Source organism: Ambystoma mexicanum, chromosome 6q (assembly GCF_040938575.1).
Source record: "Ambystoma mexicanum isolate Mex_15411 chromosome 6q, UKY_AmexF1_1, whole genome shotgun sequence".
NCBI lineage: Eukaryota > Metazoa > Chordata > Amphibia > Caudata > Ambystomatidae > Ambystoma > Ambystoma mexicanum.
Window position 1 is genome coordinate 829,546,887 of NC_090937.1, and position 23,469 is coordinate 829,570,355.

The window sequence follows — 23,469 nt, forward strand, 5'->3', positions numbered from 1 at the left end:
TGTAACTCTTCAATCAGACCATCTGAACCAGGAGACTTGCCAGATGGGAGTTCCGAGATGGCAGCAAGTATCTCAAGTCTGGCTCTTTTCAACACACAATAAAATTGCCTGACAGTTTGTCTGGTTGACTGACCCTTTTGCAAGAAGGATGTACCCAGTGTGGCAAGTACATTCTCCCTTGTCTGCCTACTGAAACATATACATTGAAAGCAGATGGACCGGCTGATGATAATAGATTGTTTTGTGTGGCTTGGATAGACACCTGTGTTAATGTATTTGTTCTTGTTAGTGGGTTTCTTACAGCTTTTTCTAGGTGGACATTTATTCCAACAGGGATAGAGGTATCCAGGAAGTGTATGTTCTTCTTGCCATATTCCATTATAGGCCTAATGAAGTAGTTAAAGCCCTTTGTGTTTCATATAATTGGCGAGAATCTTGAATCTTCCTGAGGAAATATGCAGTGTCTCCTTCAAATTGGCCATGGCTTCCCCCACATTTGGCACCCCATGGGATGTGTACAGAAGGTTTGATGCTGTATCAGTTGAGTTTCAAAATCATTAAAAATGTATGTTGTGATACCATTAACTGGACTAACCAAACATATTATGTGTAAATAATGAATGCACTAGCTTTCAAAATCCTATAGACAGCTATATCAGCTGGTAATCTCACATCTTATCAATAAAATAAGAAAACAATATTGGACAATTCATACTCAAGGCAAAATAAAAGCCATCCCTTTTGAAAGAGTAACACTGAACATGCTAATTATGTTATAGGACAGGCAGCAGGGTTATTGCCAGTTGTAGAGAGAGGTAATGGCTGTATGTAATAAAACATCCCAAACGCACCACAGTAGATCCTTACCTTTCAAAGGTCACTGTTTTGTGTGTGTACCGCAAATCACTACTCTGCAGGGGTGAGCAGTTCTGGAGTGGTTTCAAGGCTGTGGTCCAGACCATGAAAAAAAGTGCCCTCTACCTCAATGACGCACACCCAACATCTTCCTCTCTCCATCTGCCTTTTCTTATCCCTGTGGTTGGTGCCCATTCCATACCCTCACTACCCTTCCCTCCCTTGTGTGTCTTGTTTAAAAAATCCCCAAAAAATCACAAAACACAAAGATCCCAAAAAAAGGCTCTTTTCAGAGCCACCTTTCACAGTTTAAAAATAGAAGTGCCAATAAAATGTTACAGGCCCCTGCGCAGTCCACAAAGTCTTCGGACAGCGCTGTAGTCTGCAAACTTTGAAAGCATGCAGATGGTGACAGCAGGTAAACCATTAAATTCTTTTCCAGGAGATTCCAGAATGTTCAATGAGTGTGTGCAAGTGACATCATTCGATAATTTGGTGCTGTCCTGGTGCCAGAAATCACACCATACCAGCGGCTAAGAAGTTTGCAATGACATTTGTGATGTCAGCTTTGATGCCATGGGTGTTAGTCTTAGCAGTGCAGGTTGGTGGCGTGAGTTATGGTTGCTTAGCTTACCATAATTGGCCAATTTCTGGGGGTTTTCGGTTTTACTTGTAACCACAATATGAATAGGTTGTTATTAGTGCAAAGTAACTATAACGTCCCTTTAACAAAGTTTTTCACTGAATTTGATAAGTTTTTATTGGGGCAACTGAACCATAACGTCCCTTAAACAACATTTTTTCAGTGAATTTCATAGTTTTTTACCAGGATACCCTTCATTTGTATAGATGTACCATACAACACCCATGCTGATAACCTCAGGGTCCGCAGCCTTTGTGACTATTCGCAGATATCGGGTAGCATACACACTGCCCAATAGCAAGGGCGTTGTTTGACATTTGGTAGCATACAGCAAATAAACTGAACATCTTTGAAGACCAACATATAAGTGAATTGTAAGGAAACATGAAATATGTCTCCAAACTCTGTACTTATAGAAGCAGCAATGCAATTGCATAGATTGTGCACCATAATGGAATCCACCAAGCAGGAAAATAACCCATGCTTCCAACAGTATTACCTCAATGCTGCATTAAATACAAACTGAGAAGCAACTGTCAGTGGGACAAGTGCAAAGTACTGACAGCAGAAATGTACTACAAAGAGGTAAGTACACTATATTTTGTCCTATAACTGTGCAGTTTGTTCTGTGTACAATACTAGTAAAAACAAATCTCTCTTTTTACACAGAAATGGCAAGCACCCTGGAGTGGCTTGAGGAGAATTTACCTCGTAATGAAATGAGTGAAGACAGTAACTCCAATGGTACACAGTGCAGTTTGAAAAGTAAGAGAATTAATACACATTGCTTCACATCTATCTGAGACATATTTTATTCTTTAACAGTACATACAGGAAATGAAGGGAATGGCCCAGAAGCAGCAGCTCCTCCACAGGTGCATGGGCCTATAGAAAACTAAATGAACAGTGTGCAAAATAAACTAGTGAGCCTAGAGGCAAAAATGGACCTATTGATGAACAGTTTTGGTGACTTAAAAGAATGTGTACTGGGACATATAATGCACAATATTAAATACCGCTGCCGCACCTGCACCTGTACTCCTTCCCCCTCTCCCAGCCAACCATCCCCACAAATTCCCTATAAGCAAAGACGTTAAGATGAGACCTCAATTCCTTCCTCCCCAGATTGCCAACCTGTGGAAAACCCCAATTCCCCTGTATATGTTTCCATTTCTGCTACCCCTTCCCTTTCCTAATTGTGTGTATGTATGTGTGTAAATAAAGCTCTATGTGTATACTGTTGCTGTGTGTGTTTTCTTTTTTAAAAGCCCAGTTAGGAGTCTGCGGAGTGCGTGACTGTCTGGGAAGTCCACATTCAAAATGGAGGTGTCCATTGCACTCCGCGCCTGTCGGCATGTCCGCAAAGCTGTGACACACCTTTCATTAGTTCAGCGACCACAACCCTGTCCTGCGGACACCATGGGTGCACGCGTATCACATTCCCTGTGCCCTATGGACAAACCACCTGTCTGCAAAGTTGTTGCATACTTTTAATTACTTTGGGTACACCACCCATGTCCGGCTGACACCTGGGCGCCAGCGCATCTCATCACCTGGGTCCAACGAACACTGCGCCTGTTCGGAACTGACTGTCGCATATGTGTTGTACTTTTAATTAGTTTGGGGTCCCAAACCTGTCCGTAGGACACCTATGGGCATGTGCACAATGCATCCCACGCAATAGGTGTCCTACAGACAGCTGTCCCATTCGGGAATGTCTTAGACGTCATGATGTGACCGCACCCACGATGGGCATTGGCCCTTATTTGTGAACATGGTCCGGGCCCTGAACAACAAAAAATTCTTTTTTAGGCCAATCCAAGGTGTTCTACTGTGGAACATCACCCTTGCAGAGGTCCTTGAGCATGCCCCTGGCGAGTTGGACACTTTTTGGAACTTTTTGAGCCCAGCTTGGGGTTCGAAGTATCTGCGGAGCACACGACTATTTGCGGAGCGCTCCCCAGCACCCATATAAAAGCCCACACCCCTGTGCTGCTCCTCATTCTGTTTTTGGATTTCCTGAACAGAGCACTCTTCCAGATTGCTGGATTGCTGCCTTTCTATTCCACATTGCTGGATTGCTGGAGTACTGCTTCAAATTGCTGGATTGCTGCATTACTGGGCTGCTGAGTTGCTGGATTACCTGAATAATGGCATCCACTGCTGTTGCATCTTCTGCCTCTGCCTCAACACCACCTCCATCCTCACCAACACCACCACCACCTTCCCAACAGCCTGGAGAGGGGAACAGGCATGATGATGCACAGGAGGAAGAAGAGGAAGAAGAGAATGAGCTGTCGATGTGAATCTTGGGTGTGGAGACTTTTTACCACCATCGGTGGTAAACCCAAGGCTAGTGCGACCAAGGTTTGTTGCAATGAGTGCCACATGCTACTCAGTCGCGGCAAACCTGGGCTGTACAGTTAAATCGTGATCACTAGCCTGCCTCACATCTAGACAGAATAATGAAAATTAGCAACAATGGAATAGTGAATGATAGCAAACATCAGACATAGACATAACTACAAGGACAGCAATGCCAATTCACCAATCCACTAACAATTTCATCACTCTGCATACATTTCTCAAACTCTAACCAAACACAACCACAAGCATAAAACGCAGCAATCCACACTAACTTCACTACACTGCAACAACAAAACAAACCCTGCGTAGACTTGCACAATAGCACACAACGACTACCGACCGTAAAACACCCCAAGCCCAGCTGACGGACCCACCAGGCTGAGGCTGCCATCAGCACATCACTGCTCTCTTGCACTTTTCCAGCTTATTCCCACTAACTCACCCCCCTCCCGCTTTCAGAGCCGCCAGAACACCAGGGGACCACTCCGGTGGTGATAGTGGGCGGTACAAATATCCATTAACATTAACATGTAGCGAGCATCTATGTGAGAAAGTTAACAAAATTCCACAAACAGTAACATCCTCATTTCCAATATCTACATCTTTCTGTCCTTTTTCTCACTCTACTATGACTTTCACTAATCCATTTCAAAAACAAGTAGTGCAAAAACATCTCACACACTTCAAAAGTGCAGCAACATAGGGCACAGTTATCACTGCAGCACTGGCCGCCATACCAAAATGCTAATACTCCCAAGTCCCCATTCGTATGCAGTGCTGTACAATTGCACACACACACACACTAACTCTTCCTGCCAACAAATCCTCCTACAATCTAAAACAATGTGTTCTCCTACTGCTATTGCTGTACCATTAACACACATACCCACTAACTTCCTTCTTTTGCAATTGAAGTGAAGAACCACCTCCTAAAAGCCAGTGATGTTTCTGCTGGAAGATAAAACCTAGAAGAAACCTACTCTACACCTCCAACAAAGTAAGTGTAGTACTGTTGTAGTGTTCTGTCTGTTACTCAGACAGTGCAGTGTTGTTGTATTGTAGCCTAGACATATTTATCCAACCATGCAACACTCGCTTCACCCTTACTCATTGCACCTTGCCAGGTGCACTGTTTCTATTGTCATCAGAACACCAGTATGTTATAAAAAAACATTGTAAGGTCCTTACTTCTTCAAACCCATTACACTGTCATACACACTGAAGCAGAACTGTCCCACAGGAACACACACACATACCAATACAACCGTCCCAACCAAAAGTAACAGCCCTTGCACAATCATACTCCTTTATGTATACCTACCCTCATATTCAGACACAGTACACACAAATACATTGCACGACTTCCAAACTCACACTTTCCTTTTTCCTCCAACAGACATAAGACAATGGCTACCAAAAAGCAACTCCATAGAACACAGCACATAAATAGAGCAGATAAAACTCAAACCATGCAAAAAGGCCATCCACCTCTAGCAGACTTTGTACAAAAAGTTCAAACAACACAGTGAATACAGTCACTGAGCAAAATGGACCAGGTAGCAGGAAACAAAAGTGTGACTTCTCTTCCAAAATGTAAAACTAAAACTAAATGTATTAAGAATAATGCAATTACCAGTAGTGCTAACACTACATCTACCAATGTTAACACAGCCACAAGTAATCATTCCAAACAAAATAATTTTCCAAAACATGTTCCACCACAGAATCCTTCAGAACCTTATCCAAACAGAGGACAAATCACACTTCACCCTTAGAACTTACAGCAGAATACTGATCCTGGAAGCTCTCATAGACAGTGCAATGCTCCTCAAAAGGACATTATTTATATTAATTTTAAACTGAATGAAACCACTTAAAAAATTAATTAGTAAACTACAAAAAGTACCTCGCAACATATGCAATATCAACATAGATAACTTTGCAAACGTCTGTTCATGTGAGGGGATTCACACAACCAGCACACAGCCATATTTCAATGAAGAGGCATACAACAAGAGCAAACAAACCCAATTGCCATACATAGCAGTGGCCGAGGGTATCAAAAGGTAGACAGTACCATTATGGCAGAAGAAACGCTGATTGCAAGAATATCTCCAACACACTTACAATCAACTCTCCATTCCACCGAACCAATACATCCCATCTGCAAATGGCTGTGCACCTCAATGTGTAACGTACAAAAACATTCCTTCAAATCTTTGCGGCAGTTCCTCAATCATTATGTGAAAGCCAAAGATAAATTAAAAATGTAAATATTACAAACCATGGACTCCTGTCCAGTGCCCAAGCACACAAGACTATGAGGACATTCATTAGTCTGCATTTGCGGGCCTGATTGCAAAAGCACCTTCCACCACATCAAAATGTTAGCAACACACCATTCTACTATACAACATCTTGTTCAGAGACTATGCTATGCAAAAAGTACTGCTTTAGCACTGGAGCATTTAAATCTCATTCTCCTACATGGTTCAGCCAAAGAACTGCTGGAAGAAATAGACTACATCCAAAGAAAATATTTTGGAAATGAAGAGCACTTACAAAATCCAGTGAATTTCGAAGAGCGTAGTGACAACCTTGCAGATGCCAACCTTCTATTGCACACATACAAAAAAGAAATAGCAAAGTTTAAAAGCACAACTGCAAGTATCAAACCAAGTATGTGTGTGTTGTCGCAGAAGTTTTGATACAAAGAGCACCAAAACTGTAGATATAACATACAAGATAGAAGACAATGAAGAATACCATTGAATCCAATTAGCTCTCTATCTTATAGCAGAACACAAACATGAAATTACTAACCCCACAATACTTTGCACAAGCTGCAATAAAAAACTTGACAATAACCAAATGCCAAATACCAAATGCCAAATACCAAAGTAAATGAGGCAGAATTAGCCGTGACTGAAGTAGAAAACACCATGTGTCAGTATGAGCAATCTGAAGAAAACTTTGCTCTACTGAAATCACAACTGATTAATGAGCAGCGTAGCATTTTCATAGAAGTAGCTAAAGAAATTGAACATGGTGTGTAGCACGAAACTAAAACTTGTTCCTGTCAAAACTTTAAACTAGTTCAGGGAAAACATTCTTAATGAAAATCATCAGCAAGTTCCTCCAACAATTGACAAACATCAAGATTTCAGCTATTGTAACTGCCCCCACAGCTGCCTACAACATAAGTGGTGTTACTTTACACCAATTGCTAATCCTTCCAGTAGAACACCATTACAAATTAGACTACTAAAAACTTTCAGCAGAAGGTGCAATGGAGCTACGCAGCATTTTGAAACAAATGAAAATGCTCCTAATAGATGAGGTAAGCATGGACTCCAACATAATGTTGGCTTTGATTCACCTCAGATTACAAGAGGTCATTAAAAACGACTACAAAGAACTCTTTGGATGAACACGTGCTATTGATTCCAGAGATCTTCTTCAATTAACATCAATTGGAAGGTGAACCTATTTTTAAAACCCTAGGACACAAACTGTGCTGTAACACACTTGGCAGCATAGGAAATGTAAATCTCTGGCAACATTTCCAATACAGATAACTTACTGAAAACATGCGTCAGTCTGAAGACCTCTCCTATGCTAACATTTTGAAAAGTATTTGGATAGGTGTGCTTTCTAAGGAAACACAGTCTATCTTAAATAGCAGTCACATCCATGAGCTATAACGGCATAGCACATCTTCTACTGATGTCATGGAACAATTAACACACACATTTAAAATGTGTGTCCTTAATGCCAACTCTAGCAAGATGTGCACAATTCAATGAAACAATGTTGAAAAAAGAAATGCCACCAATAGTGCAAATGTACTCCACAGACAAACTGGACGTGCATGCTATGACAGTACCTATGTGTCAACAAGCCACAACACAACTAAATAGCTTAGAAAACTCTATCTCTAACACAGCTGGTTTGGTGAAAATGTTAGCATTGTGTTTAAACTGTAGAGTAATGCTAAAGTGTAACCTTGACGTGCAGCAAGGTTTAGTTAATGGAGCACCTGGTACAGTTGTTGGTGCTCCATGGTGCAAACCATGGCATATTATGTACTACTTGCAATTCAGACAATCGTTCCACCTTACAGATACAATCACATAGCCAATACAATAGTCATGCTTTTACGATACAATGCAGATGGTACCAAAAACAACTGCACGCTTACTAACTTCACACACAGGCAAGTATCATTTGGCAAGGAAACCTTCACAACAGTAGGCATAATCTACCACACGGGCGCTACAACCACTGCAGGTCACTATACTGCACACATTATAAAGAATTGTGGATGGTTTGAATGCAATGATACATGCATTACTGTGAACAGAGATCACCAGAAAATCTTGAAAATGCCTTTTTAAAATTCTTGAATCCAAAATGTACTCACTGATCTACAAAAGTAGCATAGCTTACTGCCCAATACCCACCAACAGATATGTAATTGCAAATGAAAAATTACCTTCTACCCTGTGAAACTGGAACAATTTAGCATACGCCAACTGTGATCTCAATGCCTACTTAATATTCTTGAAACCAAAATGTACTCACTGATCAACAAAAGTAGAATAGTTTACTGCCCAATACCCACCAACAGATATGTAATCTCTAACAAAAAATAACCTTCTGCCCTGTTAAACTGGAACAATTTAGCATACACCAATTGTGACCTCATGGGACATCAGTTGCCCTGCTATACTGTTTTTCCCCAATGCCCCAATGATTATAGTCACACAAACAACAACTGTGGAAAGTACACCCTAATATTGTTTCCCACATAGTACTTAAAAAGAGAAATGTACTGAGTATGAGGGTCAACAAATTGTCCGCAATGACCTGTGAGGCGATCAACTGTTAGAATAAGGCAACAGCTGTCTAACAATGCCCATACCACTCCAATAAATATGCAACTGCATGTAACTACACCCATAATACGGCAAAGGCACTTAACACTAGTGAAAAATGGAAATCTGCCAACAAGAATGAACATGCTTGAAGACATACCCTGCAAAACTGAGAAACTGTAAACAGTTTGAATACACCAACTGGTATCTAACTGCAAGCATAATATTACAATATTACTTCCCATTACTGCACAATTTGAAATCCACCAGCACAAATGAAAGTTCTTCTGAGGAAACCCTTCAACACTTATTAAGTATAAGCAACCAGAATACAGCTGCAGTACTATAATATTACTTCCAGCGGTCAAACTGCCAAAATCAACCTTCAGCAATCACAGTGCTACAAACATACCCTCACCAACTTTCAAACTACTAACAGAATTCAGATACACAGTTAGAATATGCCAATTGGTATCTAACTGCAACCATAGTACCACCACTTACAAAAGGAAAATCATACAACATTTCAATTCTTCCTAGTGCAACAGTGCTTATCACAGCAAAACCACATAGATAGCACCTTAAACATTCCTGTAAGTACTGTACACGTCAATGAAATAGAGTGTGCCACATAAAACATATTGGGGGTCATTCCGAGGTTGGCGGTAAGTATTGGTTTTTACCGGCATGACGGAAAGATTGAGTCCGATCCGGTACCACGCTGCTATTTACAGGCTATTCCGACCTCGCGGGCACGAGCTTTCCGCCATGCCGGTAAATCCCCTAGCGGCATATCGCTAAAGGGCCCGTTAAACCCCTTAGCGGCATGAAGCGAGACGTTCTTTACAACACCGCCATCGAAGCTTCGCCGTCCGTAATTATCGGTAACCGTAATTTACGGATACCGTAAATTACGGTCACTGCTAATTAACGAATACGGAAATTACGTCATCGCACAGGAACGGGAAGGAGCGCGGCGGCCATCTTTAAAAACACAATCCATTGCCATCCTCTCCAGGCAGCACCCTTAGGACGAACCTGAACCTCGGAAAAGGCCTACACAACCGCCAGCTATGCCCAAAGCCCTGAAAAAGTCAGCGGACCGCCTCCGCACGCAGCGCTTCAGCCCCGAGGAGCTGCAGGCCATGGTGGGCCATCTGGAGGAGCACGCAGACGTAGTGTTCAGCAGCAACATGCGCAGAGAGGCAGTGGTCCGGAAGAAAAACATATGGGCAGAACTTGCTGAAAGGGTGAGCGCAGTAGGCACCACACCCCGCACCCCCAGGGACTGCCGCAAGCGGTGGGACGGTTGAGGGTGCGGAGCCAGGCACTGCTGACTGGAGGTGGACCAAGTTCACCAATGAAACTAGCGCCATGGGAGGAGACCTGCGCTGCATTGATTGGCACAGAATCAATCGAGGGCGTCGGTGAAATGGAGTGTGGGGCTCCGTCGTCTTCTGATGGGGGTGAGTGTCCAAAGTCAACACCGCCAATGGCAAATACATGTTGAATACACTTCCAAGCCCCGTCCAATGCACCTTGTCATACTGCCCTCCACCCATTCTGATAATGGCAAGACAACTGCCACCAAGGGACAAGTGCTACCACATAATGCCCACCAACCACAGTGTAGTAACTAGCACATCCCAATAAGCACACTGTGCAGCAGGCTTGGCAGTGTGCGAGTCAGACTGCACATGAGCAGGCCAGGATTAGTGGCTCCCACACCTGCGTACATATCCGACACATCCCTAGAAACCAGTGATGAAGTAACGGCCAAAATGCCACCAATCCAAAATGACTGAAATGTGAATGCTGCCATTAATGACATTAGCGTCTCACACAACCACTCATGTTGTACCCTTGTTCTACACCCACAGGCAGTGAGCATGAGGGCGATCAGCCTGAGAGAAGCCGTCCCACCACATCCAGTGCCAAAGGCAGGGACCACCGCGTACCGGCCAGGAAGGACAAAACCACCACAGCTCCTCCAAGGCCTATTGAGGTTGCACCACCCCATCCCTCACTGCATCAGCGCCTGCAACAATCACCACACCAAGGTCAGAGGAGTCCAGCATCTCTGGGGAGGTGGCAGCCATGGCCCCTCTGCAAATCCTGGACAGCCCCTCGTCCATCTGTGGGGCGTCAGAGGAGGACTCCTACCCCACTCTATACACCCCCGAGCCATGCAATGTCCCCCAGGTGTCGTGCATGGACTCTGCGGAGGGTGACACACCAGTCCGAAGTGCACGTGGTGATGCACCGGGAGACGCAGAAACCCGTGCCCAATACCCCATTCGAGGCCATGTCAGGGCATGTCGATCCAATCCCCAGCCAGAATGATACACCATTCCAGGAAGCACTACGTGCAGGACAACTCACTGCCCTCATCACTGACTTCAATGAGGAAAACCGCCAGGGCAGGTTGGAGTTACTTGAGGAGCTCAGACAAATGCATCAGGTGTTCACAGAAAGCACCAACCGTGTGTGTGAGGCACCTGGACGCATTGCAGACACCCTTGTGGCAGCACGTCCCATTCCTGCGACTCAGCAGGAGGACACCCCCACAACCAGTCCCCCCACCCAGGCAAGCCCAGCGCGCTGCTTGCTGCGTTCTCAGCGGTGCAGGAACATGCCCCCCCGGGCACCGGGAGCATGGATCAATAGACAATGCTGCCACATGTGGCCTCAATGTGCCACACAGGACTACTGTTGTGGAGTTGGGGGGGAGGGGGGTGAGGGTGTGTATGGGAGTTGGGGGGAAGAGGGTGAGGGTGTGTATGGGAGTTGGGGGGAGGGGGGTGAGGGTGGAGGTTTTGTTGTACATGTGTGAACCTACTAATCCAATACACCGGTTGTGCATAAAAATATCAGAGTGGACATTGATCAATGTGCATGTGTCTTTTAATGACTCACAGTGCATGGTGTACATGTATCCCCACAACCAGTGCCCGCTGCCCTGTCATCCTGACACCCTCAGCTGACTTGAGTGTCAGAAATATTGTCCAATCAATGATTGCCACACGGCACATCCCTCCTGTGCATCTGCACTGTGATGCTGTCCTGCCAATTCTTCATCCACCCCCTCATCATCATCTGGTGGTAGCAGTCCCAGGTCAGGGGGCAGTGGCACGTTCCGACGGATGCACATATTGTGCAGCCTTACACATGCCATGGTGATCCTGGCCACCTTCTCGTGGCTGTTGATGAGTGCTCCACCCGAATGGCTGTTGCAACAAAATGGTGCCTTCAACAGGCCAAATGTCTGCTCTATGACCACCCGTGTACGGGTATGGGCTCGATTGTAGTCCTCCTCATGCCTGTTCTGTGGGTTGCGGATAGGGGCCATGATCCACGGCTTCAAAGGGTATCCACCATCACCTGCATGGAAGGGGAATGAAGGTAAGTGTTTGTACATTGATGGTGGCGAACTGTAGCAGTCTTGCATGGCAGCTGGTGATTCCTGGCCATACACACATGTCCCTGGTTGCATCAACCCCATTACTGGCCTGGCTATGTGTCCTGTGCCATGGAATGATGGAGGGGTAGCTTCTTCAAGATGGCTTATGGTGTGCACTCACATCTTGTTGCACGTGCACCATATATGCGTGCAGCAGTGTTTGCCTGAATTCATTGATGTGTTGGGTTCTGTGAGATTTGGTGGCAGGGGGTGTTGACTGTAGTCAGTAGCATACTTGTCTTACTGCACTGATCAGTACCATGTTGACTTGCACCACTACTATGGGTGTGCGGAACCAGTGACACGCTGCTGTATCCCTGTTGGGCTCACTTCTATGCACTCCCAGGGACGTCTGTCTTGTGTGGTGGGATGCAGGAGGCTCCGAGTGCATATGCAGCGCATGGTGCAGGATGCCCTTATGGTGTGTGAGGTCTGCCGATGAGTGGTGCTTGTGTTGTGGTATTGGGCCAGGTTACCTGTCGGACGAGTAGTGTTGTATTTTCTACATTCTAGCATCGCTGTGAGGTTAGGCAGTCATGTGCCATATCGATTGCCTTGGGGCACTGTGTTCTGTGGGGTGCACCGGCGTCAACATTCCCACACAGGTGTAGTATGCACCCCCCCTTTCCCACCAAGTTGGGGTATGCATCCACCCTACTCATGGCCCCCATGCGCTGCCATGGCCCAATCAGGTGACTCACCAAGCAGCCAGGCACGTTGTCCAGCATGTTGCTCCATATAGCGTGGTAGCATGGAGTTCCACAGGACCAGGGGGTCATGTGTTGATCGGGGGTATCGGGCACAGCAATGTGTGATGGCTTTACTGGCATTTCAGACCATCTGGACGTCAATGGAGTGGTATTGCTTGCAGTTGCGATACGCCACCTCCATTGCATGTGGAAAGACCAATTCCAGGTGGGTGCAGTCGAGGGCACCTATGCAATTTGGCATGCCTGCCAGTGCATGGTAGGCAACTTATGTATCCAATATCTCCTGGGGTGTCCAGGGTAGGGATATTTAGTCCCTTGTGTGTTCCAGCACTTGGTTGAGTATATGTGAAAATATGGCCTGTGGTATGCCATGCATGTGCCCCACTGTATGCTGCTACGTGCCTGTGGCAAGGAAGTGGAGAACAGACACTACCCTGAGTAGAGGGGGGATTGCAGTGTGGATTTCTATGAGGCTCACTATGTCGTCATGTGTCAGGTCCACTCTGGCGGTGATGGTGTCCCGGTCAAGGCGGAACAGGGTGGGGATCTGCTCTGGTGTGAGGTTGAAGGGGGAGGCTCTGATGCGAGGGATTGGGGTCTGCCGGCGTGGTAATGGTGGCTGCACCGGTAGGGCATGCTGGGCCTGTCTCACCCTCCTTCTCCTCCTGTGTATCCTCTGTGGTGGGGGCTGTGGTTGTTGTTGTTGCTGTTGTTGTTGTTGCTGCCTTGCAAGCAGGGCCTCCAGCTCCAGTAATCCTGCTACAATTGGTATCATCTTGGTGTGGGAGGGGGTGTGGTGAGTGGGTGTGCTCCTTTTGTGCTGTGCCAGACTCCATTGCCTCCACCTGTGCTGGTTGAGTGCACCTGTGCCTCTTGGAAACACTGCTCAGGGTTCTTAACACCTTCTCGGCGATGCCGGTATTTACTCCATGCCGGTAAGGTACTTTGCGGCCTTGTAGAGGCTGTTTTTTGCATGTCCGCATGACTTGGGATCAGCTCCGGTTTATGCCATGCCGCTATTTTCGGCATGCGGTGTCGTGCGCGTGCCTCGAGACCGCTATTTACGGCGCGGTAAATAACGGTCTAGAGGGTCAGAATGGCCCGTAAAGGTAAACGATGCCGGTAATCCTTTACCGGCATCATTTTTCCCTTACCGCCAACCTCGGAATGACCCTATGTGTTACATATTACACATATATTCAAATCTGCTATTTCCACTTCAACAGTATTCTACACTGAGTTCAGAAAAGGTGTAAGGTGTACAGTGCCTCAACAATATATACATTGAGTATGTTATTATTGGTGTCATGCTTCTTTGTAATCAGCAAATTGCATTTCTATACACATATTTGTGCAATCCATATGCCAGTGTCACTTTCTTGAGTGCATGGCTCTATTATGTTGTGGTAGTTATGGGCCGGCCCAAGACTCTGGGTGTATTACTACGGCTTACGGCCTCCGCCCATGCACCCATGCCCCCAAGAGTCTAGTGCCTGGCCACACCACTGCAGCATAATACGGCCATGCACCCAAAAATCTGCCCACTGACCACAGCCCACACACATAAGGCAGCCACCCGAGGCCCTATCCACTACAGTTCACATACTATTACACTACTTGCACCCACTGCACAGATTCTCATACACCCAAGAATCTCAGGACAGTCCAATAAGCCAGCTGCCACACACCCTGTCCACTTCTGTACACATACTATTACAGTATGTGCATCCGATGGGCAAGAGAGTAGTAGCTGGCCACAATCACCACAGCATAATACAGACATGCACCCAACAATCAGCACACTGGCCACAACCCAGACCTGTGATCCAAAAGTCAGAGGCCCTATCCACTTCTGTTCACATACTATTGCAGTACTTGCAACCATTCACATTCCACTGCACTACCCTAAACCGCCTGCAGCCCTGTACACTGCTCTACACATACTATTACAGTACTTCAACTAGTGGGCAGACTCTTGGGTGCATGGCCTCTGGCCATGCAACCAAGAGACTGGTAGCTGGCCACAAACACCACAACATAATACAGCATATACAAACATACTTGTATCATCTACATTCCACTCCCCTACCCTAATGAAGCCTGCCTGCAGTCACCACATAAGCTGTTCATCTGAGGACCTACCCGAGAACTGCCGCTGTGTCTGCGGATACTGCAAACACAACACAAACTTCTTCCACCTAAACAAATACATGATATGAACCATCATTCACTCCCCCACCATTTCCAGCCCCACTTCCCAACGGCAGATGCCCCAAAACATGTTTTCTAGCCTTGTTTTCCGCGGTGCTGTCCACTAATATCCACAGATACAACATGGCGGGCATTTTGGGAAAATGTGATGCACACCATGCTTCCCTCCACCCAATCAGCGGGCGCGTTGAATATCCGCAGACATGCTGTGGCCCTCCGGACCAATCATAGTCCTGTCTGTGGAAAAAAAACGGGAAATGGGCCGTGGAGCAGAGCCAGATATCCCACATTTTTTTACACCTAAATTTGGCCTTTTTTTAAAAAAACTACTGGGCGGATTTTCACCAGATTTACAAAAGCATGCTTTTGGGACCAAGCCACTGCTCCTGCCGCAAATTTGGTGAAAATCCATCCAGCAGTTTGGGCTGTAGGCGTGAGCAAAGTTTTTTCATTCAGTCTATGGAGAAAAAGAAATTGGAACCCCCCTATATCTTTGCCCCCCATTAAGGAAAACCTCGATAAACTTACCAAACAAATTCAGAGTGAGCCATATACATTTTTTTTGCAAAGTTTTGTGAGGATTCGTCCAGAGGGAGAGAAGTTATAAGCCGCCCCAAAAAGTGCACTTCCTATGGGTTTAGCAACTTAACCATAACTACACGGCCGCTACCGTAGGGCGTCTAATAAATTGAAATTGGTTATTATTAATTAATACCCAGAGGTTTCTAGGCTCAAACCCAGGGATCGAACCTCTGCTGTCCTGTGTCATCTTGCTTCCAAGACTCATGGGCAAGCGTCTGCACTAGATGTGCTTCTATGTCAATGATTGCGAACTAAGAGCACACTAATAGATGGAAAGCATTTTTTTCGTTTTCTTCTATCGCTTCTCTGCTGCTCTTTAATTTTACGGAGCATATTTTTCTGATATTTATCTCTGTCTTTATCACTGACAATTCTGTCGGAAGGAAGTATATTTAATAGAGCTCTGCTTGGCATAGCCCCTTAATTATGCATGCCACCTTAGCACATACTAGACACTTTTGCTGATTTTCAACTTAGAAAGTCATATATTCATGTTCTACCGTATATTACACTGTCAAAGAAACCAGCAGCAAGCACCAACTGCTACACAAAATGTCTTCAATATTTAAATAAATGCCAGACGTCTCAACGATACATCAGGAAAGGACGTTACACACGCAGAAGGGAACTGTTAACTGTGTTCCTTGCTTTTTGTAGTGCTCCGTGCGGGGTTGTTTGGAATGGAGATTGCAATTAAAGCTTTGTTCCACCTACCTGCACAGCTTTCTGGGACTGAACATCAACAATAAGCACCCGGTCCAAATCGGGCTGAGCCACATAAATAAATTTGTCCTTGACGTTAACAGCAGAGGCCCACACACAACTCTGACTTTCTCCACCTTCGGCCTTTGGACAAACTTCCTCCTAAAATAAGAGAAATAAAGGCAACATGTCAATTAAAACGTTCTGTTATTTTGCCAAACTATAAACAGAACACCGACACTATACGTTAAGAGCTCCTTGTACCGCGGCCTACTCTACAGTTATTGTTTGAGGCCTGGATTCCGCAGAAGGGACGAGATTGTGAGCACCCATTTGCACAGTGAATGATGTTTGCACTGAGCTCTGTATGCAGGGTTTCATGTTAATGGTGAATTATACTATGGCATGGTTCGTGGATTACTTGAGGCGGAGTGTAAAATGGGCATGTAAAAGCGAGGTGTAACGCTTTACGCTTCCATTTACCACTCCCCCCCCTTTTACTGCAGTGAGAAGATGAAGGAGGTGCATGGAGCAGAGAGAGATTTGAGATCCTCTTTCTTGTTAGTGCATTTAATTTGTTATCCAGGTGTACATGGAATGGATTCCTATGGAATCCTCCTTGGTCGTGCATCTGCTACAGGCGAGGTGGATTCATTAGGAATCCAGTAGTAAACACATCATTTGCAGCAGGCGCTTGCTTGTACACAAGATGTCGAGTAAAGTCAAAAAGTGAGTTGGTCTCGTTTTACACCCCCCTTCTGCTCTGCCTTGTTGTGAATTAGAACAATTGCATAGAGGGAATCCTATAGCATAATTGTACAAACATCAGTGGTCCCCTGCATGCAATTTAGATTTGATATGAAAGAGCCCCCATATGTGTCTTTATTTCCATCGAAAGATAATACATTTTAAATGAGATGCAGTTCCATATTTAGCAAAGAAGGAATAGTAGGCCTGGGCAACCTCTATAGTCAGATAGAAAAGTGCTAAAGTGAGTATGCCAGATTCAATTTACTGCATTTGGCTGATTTGTACCAACATTTTCAATGAACTTCCCAAGGGCATTTGTGCAGAGTAAAAAACTGCAAAGTACATATTTTTAAAGAAACCAATCATTGTAAATGACCACTGTCAATCTGCCCGGCACTGGTGCTAAAGTTTCCAGCGCCACACCAATGTATGTTATCTGCCCCATATTAAAACACTCATCCTACTGTTTGCATGTGGATGCTTTCCAGACTTTGCTACTAGAACACATCTTAAAATTCTAAAAGGCCTTGGCTTTGTTTGATGGTTCAATTTGTTTCTGGTGGTCCAGTGCCCCCTTTGTAATTGTGTATCCCTCTGCACTTGTCAGTAAAATCTAAATTCAGTGGTGCTAAATTCTGCCCTTCCCACCTCATGTGCAATTGATCTTATGCATGGTTAAATGTGTTCCTCATGTTTCATCTATATTTATAAAAGTGAAAATGTGTGCGTGGCTGGGTTTGTGTCAATGTTTCCTTATACAATGCCACACCATTTCACCAATCTGCACCAAATTTTGTATAGTTACCTGTTAGGACCCTCCAGACATTTCTGGCTACATGACATTTGGACAGCTCACCCCTTTCTCCGGATTCAATTATCACTCAAAATGTGTGTGTAGCTTTGTGGCTTGGAGATGCCTTGTTCCTTATACAGTTCCACACCATTTCACCAATCTGCATAACATTTTGCAGTGTTACCTCTTAGGATCCTCTGAACATTACAGGCTACATAACATTTGGACACCCCACCCCTTTCCCTGGATTTCAGCATCTTCACACGTGAAACGATTGCCTGAAATCGGCAAAACATCAATGTGATTGTAGAAGGACTGGTCTCAACATGAGGAACAAAACTCAAAGAACCACGTTTCAAGGCCCTAGGATGCACGGTTTCTGAGATATTTACACTGCCATGCACCACGATGAATTGCACCACTCCAGGGTGAGATGACAGGTCGGGATAAAGCACAGAATGTCCCAGTATGCAGCAGCACATCAACTCTCGCCTCAGGCAACGCCTGCTTTGTGGTATGTCAGGCAACTGCACACGCCCATTCTCAGTGGAGTGTACTTCAGAGTGCAAAGCACAACAAGCGATAGACGAATCGGAACAGCGACCTACAGGATCATTGATTTTCAACTATTGATGAGAGTGTTGTCATGTTTATCCATGGAACCCGTTCATAAAACTGTACTTTTTGCTAGTATTTACGGGAAGAATATTTTGCACTTTGGGGTATAATCTACAGCAGACCATGACAAAATATCTAAGTGACAATATCTGTAGGCTTAATTCTTTTTCTTTTAACAATATTTTACTTCATATTCGTGCAAACTCTGTATTGTCCAGGAGACAATGTTTTTCTCTGAATTGATTGTCAAGTGGTTCAAATAAAGCTATCGGTAAAACCAAGGACTTTAATAATTGTCTGAAAGATATTATGTTGAGGTTGACATATTTCAACATGAGGGGGGCCTCTCCCAATTTTATTTTTTTTTAAATATTTGGAGTTCTAGTAAATGGATTCTGCCATAAACATCAGACATTCCAAACAGTCTCACCTTCAGACAACACCTGGTGTTTTAACCATTGGTATTTGTGGGTTTGCACCCCAATGGCCTACTGACCATTGGGTGAACAACTGAACTTAACAGTACATAAGACACCCAATGCATAAATGCTGCTCGGCATTATTAATTTGGATGGCAGCACAACATTAGTAGCCATAAGGCTACAGTTTTAGCAAGTGCCTTAGATGATTTGTTCACTAAAAAGTGTAAAAGGATTATAGTTTGCAAAACTACTACACATATTCTAGCTGTCTATAAAGTGAGTGACACATGCCTGAATAGCTTAGAAATGTTATCTCCAAAGGATTTTGTGTTGGTTTGTCTATAACTACAGATGTCATAAATTTAACAATGGGCTTTTTTGGAATAGTAATGAGACCCTTTCAATGTAAAACATTTTCAATGTATAACTGTACACTCCCAAGGCTTGGTGGCAGTTTAGTTAAACACAACAATAAAGCTATAACTGATTTGATATAGTGGCCTATGGGAAGATTCAATTTTATTATCAAAGACCACCTGGGTTTCTAGTGATTGTTGCAAATGTTAGAGATGTCTGTATCTGTATCACTGTTTGATGCTGGGTTTCACCAACAACATGTAGCTGATCCCAGCCAGTGGAAGAGAACATGCCCTCCAAGGGCCTTGTGGGAACCACGGCTGAAAAGGAATATATACCAGCACACTGGATGTATTTTAATGTTTTATTTATTACATGTGTGCAATTCCAATACCCTGGGGTATCACAGCATTTCTACAGGGTTAGGAAACAGAGAATGTAATATTGTAATTGTTGAACCGATGGATTTGTATCTGTTTGTTAAAGGTTTTGTAGGAGCCCTCCTTTCTGATGTTGGGTGGTAAGGAGTTACAGAGAGTGGGAACTGTGACACAGAAGCTTGTGTCCCCGCTCCTATAGTGTTGAAGCAAGGTGTGAGGAGGCTGAAGCTGGACACAGATCGTAGTGAACACACATGGAGCTTCAGTGTGATACTGCTGCTGAGGTAGAGAGGGGCTTCTTTGTAGATACATCAATGTGCAATAGTCAAAGTTTTAAATTCGATGCAGGCCTTGATGAGTATCCAGTGGGCATCTCGCCCGGTTGCTGATAAGTTGTCAGAGCGACATGAGCCTAAGGCTGCATGGATGGCTTTGTTCTGTCGAAGTTGCAGCTTGGTGAGATTAGTAGCAGAGGTACCCATGAGGAGAGCAATACAGTAGTCTAATTTACTAATGATGAGGGCTCTTGCGAGCATAAGACAATTGTTTGCTCAGTGAAATGAGCTTTGCAGTGTGGGCCATAGTGGAGGCCAAAGCACTGATATGTTTAGTCATAGAGAATTCTGCGCCCTGGTGGAGGTCAAATGTTTTGACATGTTTCAGGACAGGAATGGTGGTGCCATCAGTGGGAAAGGTGGTGAAAGCAGTGTTTATGTTTTTGAGGAGATAGGGGAGCCCACAATAAGCATCTCCTTTCTTTCATCATTGAGGTAGAGAATCTGGGTGGCAATCCAGTTTTGGATGATACTGTACCCATTGTTAATGGTTTTGGTGTCTGTGGTGTGGTTACCAGAGATAGGGATAAGTATTTGGGGTTCATCAGCAAAGGTAGTGTAGATAACACCTAGGGAGTCCAGGCAGGGTGAGACAGGGGCATTAAATTGTCTAGGGCACCAATGAAAAAGTGGCCCACAGTTGCAAATGGCATTTCATTCCTTTTGTGATAGACTGTTTGAGTAGTATACAAGTACAATCTGATGCAAATTGTGCATTTTAAAGAATATTTATTCAGTAACACTGGACTACCAGCTGAATGGTGAAGTAACTTATCAAACTGACCGAAAAAACGGGTCCACGCTAGCATTTTGTGTTTTTGGTTCGGGCATTGCCCTATTGCCCTATAGACCAGCCTGAGTCCAGAAGGTCAAATGAAGGCTTGGTGTAGGTGTTGTAGAGTGCAGAAAAGATACAGGATCCATGGGGAACTCCAAAAGGGACAGCATTGGGGTTTGCCACTGCATCACCAATGGCGACTCTTGAGGTGCGATCCTGAAGGAACCATTTGACCCATGTGGTAGCTAAGCAGAGAAATGGAAGTCCAGGCTTAGGTGTTGGCAGAGTGTGTCATAGTGAACTAGGTTGAATGCTGCAGAGAGGTCAAGAAGGAGGTGCATGGCCAAGTTACCTGAATCACAGATATTGTCTAGTTGTATCTGTAGGTCATTCAAGGCTGTTTTGACCCTAGTAGGCGGTGGTTATCAAGAAAACAATTTAACTGGGAGTAGCACATACTGTCCAGGATTTTGAGCAGGAATGGGATTAAGGTGATAGGACAATAGTTAGTGAGGCAATTTGGGTTGAGCAATGGTTTCTTTAGAAGGGGGGTGGGGGGTGACCCAGGCTGCTTCAATTCTGGTGGGACAGAATTTGTTGATAAGAAGGCATTGACCAAGTTGGTGACAATGGGAGTCATTGTGGATGCATAGAGCTTGACAATGTGAGCAGCAGAAGTATCACCCGTGCAGTTGGTGGGTTTGGGAGATTGGATAGTTTAAAGCACATTTGCTTGGGTTACCTGGGAGAAGCTGAACAGTGGTGGCATGGGCTGTGAGCGAGTGTAGGGGAGTATCTGTGGTCAGGTTTTTTTTTACAGTGAGTTGTGTTTTTTTAGCTGAGATTTTGTCTTGTAAAGTAATGATTTTGTAGGTGAGGGCGGTTTGAATGGTGGTAGACCAGGCTTCGCAGAGTGAGGCAGGATGTTTGTGGAAGCTGCGTTTTCTAATTCTTTGTGTATGGAAAAGAGTTATTTTGCATTGGAGCTTGCATTAGTAATTCTGGCATTATAGGAATTGCCTTTGAATGTGATTAGTGTGTTTTTTGTCTTGGTAAACTTGGTGAGGTTTTCCCAATTGGCTGGGGTAGGGTGTTTCCTCCATAGGCTCTCTAGAGCTCCTTTTCATCTACGGAGCATGTTGAGTTCTTTAGTGAACCACACATTAACTAGTTTGAATGATTTGGGTGTTTTGGCTTTGAGTGTGGCATACATTTCCATGGTAGTGTAGAGGCTCTGACGGTAGAGGTTTGTTAGTAATTGTGGGTCCTTGTAGTAGATGGTAGGCGGTGAAAAAGGTATGAGAGAGGGCCGAATAATCTTGCTCAAGAGGTGTTGCACGTCATTATGGTGGTGGGGGGTGGTCTGGGGTTGGCAGTGCGCAGGGATTGAGATGGTCCGAACTCGTCACAGTTTGACCTTGATCAGGGACTGGTCAGTCCAGGTGGACTGGACTGATGGCAAAGAAATGTATCGAGGAATTAGTAATAAGGATCCAGTCAAGGGTGCGTCCTTTGTCATGGGTACAGGAGGAGATGATTTGTGTGAAGTTCATTTCGCCAAGTGGCTGAGGGCAGCAGCTTTGGATTCTGAAGGGTCATCAAAACCTAGTTTAAAGTCACCCAGTATGATGAACTTGGTGGTGGGTTTAATGAGTGGCATAAGGAGTCGAATGTCTGACTCTGGTGGGTTGTGAGAGTTGTGTTGTAAATAGAGGAGGAATAGGATTGTAGGTGGTTTGAGGGTCGATGGTAAGTTTCAGTAAGAGCAGTTCAAAGCTAGGTAAATCACTCTTGTCAGATAATGACTCAAGTATTTTAGATGTAAGGCAGACATTGAGGGGATGCTTAGCCCAGGAGAGAAAATGAGTCCTGATGAAGGGTTTCACTACCTTGGAAATTCGTCATGTCACATGCACACTTCATGTGCCCACACCCAACGTATTGCATACAAAGCACTCTGAGAGCTGACAACTATCTGCTAGCAATACTCTTGTCACAGCAGCAATGATTGACCCCTTACAGAAGGCTTGAAATAGAACAATCTGCTGTGGGAACATGACTATATAAAGTTGTGGTGGAACACCACTTATATGAACCATCTTTGGATTTACGAAAAAGAAAATCTAAAGGTGTTAAAGAGATTAGACTATGTATGATCACATCAAAAGGAATTAAAATAAATGTTATGTTTGTGGGCCTAAAGAACTGGGAACCCTATAACATACTGAAGTAAATGCTTCACAACAGGTTAAAAAAATTGTTTTCATTATCTATACGCAGCATTGCATAGGGTAGCTAATATTGATTCTACTGAACAGAACTATTGCCCAGTGTGCAAAGTACAGCAACTTCCATATTCTTTCTAATTAAAAATCATTTGGCATCACACATCAAAACAGAACCATAGTCGTTTTCTGAAGGTTTCCAGCACTTTAGGGCCTCATCACAAGTTGGGCGGAAAGCTGGAGGTAAATCTGCTACTTTCTGCCCATTTTCAGCGCAATTATCGCACTGCAATTACTGCTGCTGTAATTGTGCAGAAAATGCCCCATTGAGTCCCATGGACACAAAGAAAATGGGGACTTACACCTTCACCGCCACTTGTGATACAGCAGGAATCCCCTGTACC

At 44.5% G+C, this 23,469-nt stretch overlaps 1 protein-coding gene across 4 annotated transcripts in view; it reads right to left on the reverse strand.

Moving 5' to 3' along the window:
• Window positions 1–23,469, reverse strand: part of FSTL5 (follistatin like 5) — a 3,721,575-nt gene that overhangs the window by 444,921 nt on the left and 3,253,185 nt on the right. For all 4 annotated transcript variants that reach the window (XM_069631359.1, XM_069631360.1, XM_069631358.1 and 1 more), the window contains one exon: window positions 16,420–16,569. In XM_069631359.1, coding sequence (XP_069487460.1) covers window positions 16,420–16,569 — 150 coding nt within the window. The remainder of the gene's footprint in view (window positions 1–16,419; window positions 16,570–23,469) is intronic.